The following is a 7210-nucleotide window of genomic DNA, read 5'->3' on the forward strand; positions in this document are numbered from 1 at the left end:
TCTTCTTCTTCTTCTTCTTCTTCTTCTTCTTCTTCTTCTTCTTCTTCTTCTTCTTTCTTCCTTCTCCCCTCCCCTCTCCCCCTTCCTGTCCTTCTTCCCCCCACCTCTTTCTTTTTTCTTTTTCTTGTATTTATATACAGGGTCTCACTACACAGATTGGACTCTTAGTGATCCTCCTGTTTTCAGCCTCCCAACCCAAGTGCTGGGATTACAAGCATGCGCCACCATGCCCTGTCTCAATCAATGTCTCAGTGTGCCTTGGGGATGGGGGCAGCAGGGCACACCAGGGATTGAACCCTGGTCCCTGTGCTCTGCCTAAGCAGGTGCTTTAATTTGCTGAGCTATCTGGCTGGCCCTAAAGGCAGTGAATAATGTATTTTTGTTTTTCAATACCAGGGATTGAACTCAGGACCTTGTGCTTGCCAGGCAAGTGCTTATTGTACTGAACTATCTCTCCAGCCCCTCAGTTCTTCTTAACACAGGGTCTTTCTCTAGGAATCGAACTCAAGACCTTGCATTTGCCAGGCAGGTGCTCATGCCACTTAGCTATCTCTCTGGCCCCAACACTGACTTGTAATTGGTTTCTCTGTAACTTTTACATTTCACTTTTGCGTGTGTGTATGTTTTAGGGAAGGTTCTACAGGGTGTGCAGGGTCTCACTGCTGGATCAGACTCGTAGTGATCCACCTGTTTGTTTACAGTCTCCCAAGAGCTGGGATTACAGACACGCACCATGTCTAGTCTCAGTTGCCCAGTCTTAATTGCCATCTCAGCATGCCCCAGGGGTCTGGCCAGCACAGCAGGCCTAGGGATTGAACCCCTGGCCTCTGTACCTGCTTGCAGGCACTTTAATATGCTGAGCTATATGGTTGGCCCCTTTTTTTTTTTGGTCTTTTTGACCCAGTTTCACTATGCTGTTCAGGCTGGCCTTGAACTCAGTTTGTAGCCCAGGTTGGCCTCAAATTTACAGCAATCCTGCCACCTCAGCCTCCCAAGTGCTGGGATTACAGGCATGTGCTATTATGCCTGGCTTTAAATTTTGCATTTAAAACAAGAGTAATGGGGCTGGTGAGATGGCTCAGTGGTCTAAAGCACCTACTTAGAACAAGCTAAGCTAAGCAAAGCACAGGGACCGCGATTCAATCCCCCAGCACCACAAGCCAGCCAGCCCCACCCCCTGGTGGGCTGAGCTGGCCACACACACACACACAAAATAATAAATAAACAAAATAAAACAAGAGTAATTTTTCCTTTAATATTGCTAGCTGTGCCCTTTATGCTTAAGATATATGTGTGTAACTTCCTCATAGGTTATTGGCTGTTAGGAGAACTCAAAGACAGACTTCAATTTTCTGTATACTCAGGCACTTTGTGCTTCTTTTCTAGATCAGAAAATCCCAGCAGTAAGTGAAAGGCCTCTGCCTGCTCCTCTAATCAGGATCACAAAGACAGTGGTTCCCAAGGATCCAGCTGCTAACATCATGTTAGAAAGACCCTGCAATGCCAGGTAGGTGTTAGGCACCTTGTCTGTTCTGTCTGTGCTAGTTGGTTGCTTTTACTTGTTGAGTTCCAGATCCCTTCAGTTCCCTCAAGACAGAGAGATTGTTAGAGCAAAATCTGCAAACTCCAGTCAGGAGCCTTTTGGCACCTACCAATAGTCAGCAGGCTCTTCATGTCGAGAGGCATACTTCGCTACATGTGGGTTGTGCTAGTTGTTCAGTGTAAGATTTGCTTTAAGAATTATTTTAGAGGGGCTGGTGAGATGGCTCAGTGGTCTAAAGCACCTACTTAGAACAAGCTTAGTAAACCACAGGGACCACCGTGGTTCAATCCCCCAGCACCACATGCCAGCCAGCCCCGCCCCCTGGTGGGCTGAGCTGGCCACACACACACACACACACACACACAAACAAATAAATAAAAATTAAAAAAAAAATTATTTTAGAAACAGTAATGCTCATGGAGCTGAGGGGGAGTGCAGTGAAAAGGGGAGTGACGATGGTGATAGGATATTGAGTTTTATTCAGTATGGAAAAGAGTCTTTGGTAACCAAAATATCAGGGTAAATTAACAGCTCACCATACTTTACCAGTGATTTTTGAGTACCTAATCTTTATTTCCCCTCAGTTCCCTGGATGAAAGTATAGACACAGAGAGATCAGAGAGAAGAGAGACTCTACTTCCCTCCCTTGCAGAAGACCCCCAGAAGAGAGAAGGCCAGACTCCCCTGTTTGTCCCACGTGGCATGCGGCGCAGCATTGGTGACTACTGTAGCCGGTTTGAACAGTACCTCCGTATCATAGCCCATGAGGCTGTAGGGTCCTTCAACCCATGGCTGATAGCTGAAAGGTCAGTAAATTATGTGTGCCTCTGGTTAGGAGCCAAGGGCTAGATTTTAGGCTTATGGAAAAGCTGAACAAGGGCTGCTGTACATGCTTTTGGGCCGTGGAGTTCCAGTGCTTGATCATGGGCTAGAGGGCAGGCTGGCTGAGACAGCAGAGCGCCACAGGCTCTGCCACCCCTAGAGCTCAGGCTGCTCTAGGGGACTTAAACCCTAGGTGTGTATTTTTCAGTTCTGGAAGGTGGGAAATCTAAGATTGAGGTGTTCAATCAAATTGCCTTATTTTATTTATTTATTTTGGTGAAACCGAGGATTGAACTCAGGCTCTTGCACTTGCCAGGGAAGCGCTTATTCCACTGAGCCATCTCCCCGGCCAGATTGCCTTCTTGTATCTTTTCCTGGTAGAGAAAGTAAGCTTTTGCTTGTCATCCTCCCTGCTTTCCTTCTTCCTTCTCTCCTTCCTCCCTTTCTCACTTCTCTTTTACTTTTCTCTTTTTTTTTTTTTTTTGGAGACAGGGTGTGGCTGTAACTCAGGCTGGCCTTGAACTCACTGTGTAGTCCAGGTTGGTCTCAGATTCAGAGATCCTCGTGCCTCAGCCTGCTGATTACTGGGATTACAGACATGTACCACCATGCCTGGCTTCTTCACCATCCCATCATGAGATCTGACCCTCCTGATTTTATCTAGATTTAAATACTGTGTAAACACCTCGTTTCTTTTTTCTTTTTTTGCGGTATTGGGAATTGAACTCAGGACCTTGTGCTTGCCAGATAAGCACTTATTCTATTGAGCTATCTTCTTGGCCCTTCTTTTTTTTTTTTTTTTTTTTTCTATTTTAGGGAAGGGTCTACAGAATGTGCAGGGTCTCACTGCTAGGTCAGTCTCATAATGATCCACCTGTTTATAACCTCCCAAGATCTGGGATTACAGGTGCACATCATCATGCCCAATCTCAATTGCTGTCTCAGCTTGCCCCAGGGGTGCAGCTGGCATGGCAGGCCCAAGTATCGAAGCCCCAGCCCCTGTGCCTGCTTGAAGGCACTTTAATCCACTGAGCTATTTGGCTGGCCCTAAGACCTCATTTCAAATATTGTTACATTGGGAATTAGAGCTTCAAAGTATGACTTTTGAGGTAGAGGCATAAATGTTCAGTTCTGAAGGCCAGGGTTATGACCTAGAATTAAGTCACAACTGGTCTCCTGCTGCTGTGAGGACGATGTCCCATCAAAGAACACAATACTTTCTTTTAGGGGCTGGGGAGATGGCTCAGTGGAATAAGCACTTCCCTGGCAAGCACAAGGGCCTGAGTTCAATCCCTGGTTCCACCAAAAAAAAAAAAAAAAGAACACAATACACTGCCGGCTGGGGAAAGTCATGATGATGAAGTCTGGTTGGGGACACTTCATGGGCAGCAAGCCTCTGGCTGCAGCATTTTCTTCTACCCTTCTCTGGGTCGTCTTCCCTAGGAAATCAAAATAGGAATTTTTGATCCTGCAGCTACTATACTTTGAAGAATGGATAATCTTTTTTTTATGAACACAACACTGAAAGGATTTGAATAAAACCATTCTTTTTTTAGGGGGGGTCAAAATTTAAATACCCATGGATATCAGTTTATTAAAACCATGCAACATATTTTTCCTGGAGCTAGGTAATATATTTCTTAAAGAAATTTTAAAGTATTCAGTAGTTAATAATTACCTCCCTTTTTTACTTTGCCTCCTTTTTTTTTTTTTTTTTTTTACACGTTTATTAACTTTCTGCAAACACTAGTTAACAATCTCTTGGTTTAATACTGATTAAACAAGGATAGCAGTTGACCTTTTTTTGCAATGAGTTTACCATGAGTGCCTAGGAGTTACAGAAACCACCACTAAAGGCCAGCAAGATAGCTCAGCAGACAAAGCACCTGCTTTGGCAAGCACAAGGACCAGGGTTCAATCCCCAGTCCTGCCTGCCATGCTGCGCCCCCCCCCCAGGGTGGGGGGCATGCTGAGCTGCCAAACGAGTCTGGGTGTGGTGGTGCACACTTGTAAACCCAGTGCTGGGGAAACTGAAAACAGGAGGATCGCTATGAGTCCGAGCTGCATAGTGAGACCTTGTACTAAATACATAAATGAAAAAAAAAAAGGCCGGCAAGATAACTCAGCAGTCTAAAACACCTGCATAGGCAAGCTTAGGCAGGCACAGGGGACCACAGTTCAATCCCTGGCACCACATACCGTGCCAGCCCCACCCTGAGGGCAGGCAGAGCCAGCAAAATAAATAAATAAAATGAAATGAAAAGAGAAAAGAAAAGAAAAAAACACCCCTAAAATCTAGCACAGGAAAGGAAAAGACTCATATCAATATCATTGTCATCGGACATTCAGTCAAGTCTGCCACTACAGACCATCTGATCTATAAATGTGGCGTTGACGAAAGAAGCTTTGAAAAATTTAAGGGGGAACCTGCTGAGGTGGGGCAGGGTTCCTTCAAGTACACATGGGTCTTATGGGCCTGGTGTCACCATGACACCTGCTTGTGCAAGCATTATATGACTATCATTGATGCCCCAGGACACAGACTTTATCAAAAATGCGATTTTTATTTTTATTTTTTATTTTTTGGGCTGGCTCAGCCCACCCCAAGGGCTGGCATGGCATGTGGTGCCAGGGATTGAACCGCGGTCCCTTGTGGCATCCTAAGCTTGCCTAAGTAGGTGCTTTAGACCACTGAACTATCTTGCCAGCTCCCAAAAACACCATTACAGGCACATCTCAGGCTGCCTGTGCTGCCCTGTTAGTTGCTGCCAGTATAGGTGAATTTGAAGCTGGTATCTCCAAGAATGAGCAGAGCAGTGACCATGGCCTTCTGGTTCAGATGCTGGATGTGAAGCAACAGTTAACGAAGTGGATGCCACTAAGCCACCCTATAGGCAGAAAGGATACAAGGAAAACATTAAGGAAGTCACTGCCTAAAGTAAAAAAAGTAGCTACAACCTGACACAGGTTTTTAATGCCAATTTCTGGTTGGAATGGTGGCAGTATGCTGGAGTCAAGTGCACATATGCCTTGGTTCAAGGAATGAAAGGTCACTCATAAAGATGGCAGTACCAGTAGAACCACACTGCTTAAAGCTTTGGATTACATCTTAGCACCCACTCACTGGACTGACCAGCCTTTGTATCCACTCCATCAGGATGTCAGCCAACTCGTAAATACTCTCCCTGTGGGCCTAATGCAGGCTAGTATTCTCAAACCTGGCATGGTGGTCATCTTTGCTCCATTGTCACAACTGCAGGAAAGTTTGTTGAAATGCACTGTGAAGCTTTGCATAAAGCTCTTCCTGGGGACAGTGTGGGCTTCATCATCAAGAACATGTCTGGCAGAGATGTTCGTTGTGGCGTTGTTGCTGGTGACAGCAGAAGTGACCACCAGTGGAAGCAGCTGGTTTCACTGCTCAAGGGATTATGCCGAACCATCCAGGGCAAATCAGTATAGCAGGCGAGGCCCTCCCACACACTGTTACACAGCTCACATTGCTTGCAGGTTTGCTGAGCTGAAAGAAAAGACCAGTTGTCCTTGCCCAGATATCATTGAAGTCTGGTGATGTCACTATCATTGATAATAGTTCCAAGCTTGTGTCAAGAGCTTCCCTGACTGCCCTGCTATGGGTCATTTTGCTGTTCACAATGTGAAACAAACAGTTGCTGTGGGTGTCATCAAAGCAGTGGATGAGGAGGCTGATGGAGCTAGCAAGGTCACCACATCTTCTCAGAAAGTGCAAAAGGCTAAATGAATATCATCACTAACACCTTCCACCCTTGACTTAATCAGTGGTGGAAGATCAGTCTCTGAACTCTCTAGTTGGCCACTTAAGTTTAACACTGTAATGAAGTACTGATTAAAGATAACATCACAAAACCTGCAGAAGAAAAGGAGAATGTTCTGTAGATCACTTGGGAATTTTTTTTTTTTAAATTTAGTATAGGGTCTACAGTGTCTCACTATGTAAATCGAACTCATAGTGATCCTCCAGTTTACAGCCTCCCAAGTGCTGGAATTACAGGTGCGCACTACCACGCCCAGTCTGAATCACTGCCCAGTCTCAATCACTGTCTCACTGTGCCCCGAGGGTGGGGCTGGCATGACAGGCCTGGGGATCAAACCCCCAGCCCCTGTGTCTGCCTAAGCAGGTGCTTTATCCGCTGAGCTATCATTTGGGGTTTTTTGTGTGTGGCAGTTTTAAGTTATTTTTTTATTTTTTATTTTTTGCGGAACCAGGGATTGAACTCAGGCCCTTATACTTGCCAGGCAAGCGCTTATTCTACTGAGCTATCTCCCTGGCCCCTTAAGTTATTTTTTAAATCAACATTTTTTGGGGGCTGGCCAAATAGCTTAGCAGAGTAAAGCGCTTGCTTACACAGATGCAGCAGCCAGGGTTTGATCCCCAGTGTGCCATGCCAGGCTCTGGGGTGCTAAAATGGCGATTGAGACTGGGCGTGGTGGCGTGCACCTATGTCCCAGTACTTGGGAGGCTGTAAATGGGAGAATCATTTACAAGTCTGATCTAGTAGTGAGACCCTGAACACCCTGTAGCCCCTTCTCTAAAATACAATAATGGGGCCAGGAAGATGGCTCAGTAGAATAAGCGCTTCCCTGGCAAGTGCAAGGGCCCAAGTTCAATCCCCGGTTCCGCTAAAATCAATCAATCAATCAAACAAACCATTAAAAACCTCATTTTTTTTTTAATGGAAACAACTTGACCAAAAGTGTTACAGAAGTTTAACATCCATTAAAATAAAGTGTAGGGCTGGAGAGATGGCTCAGTGATCTAAGGCACCTACTTGGAACAAGCTTGGCAAAGCATCAGGGACCGCGGTTCAA

The 7210-nt window shown here is 45.5% G+C and overlaps 1 protein-coding gene across 1 annotated transcript in view; it reads left to right on the forward strand.

The window, feature by feature from the left end:
- Positions 1–7210, forward strand: part of Kiaa0753 (KIAA0753 ortholog) — a 92274-nt gene that overhangs the window by 75411 nt on the left and 9653 nt on the right. The window contains exons 15-16 of the mRNA XM_004638504.2: positions 1387–1507; positions 2128–2349. Of these exons, the coding sequence (XP_004638561.2) occupies positions 1387–1507; positions 2128–2349 (343 nt within the window). The remainder of the gene's footprint in view (positions 1–1386; positions 1508–2127; positions 2350–7210) is intronic.

This window comes from Octodon degus, unplaced genomic scaffold (assembly GCF_000260255.1).
Source record: "Octodon degus isolate 3935 unplaced genomic scaffold, OctDeg1.0 scaffold00098, whole genome shotgun sequence".
In the NCBI taxonomy this organism is placed as follows: domain Eukaryota; kingdom Metazoa; phylum Chordata; class Mammalia; order Rodentia; family Octodontidae; genus Octodon; species Octodon degus.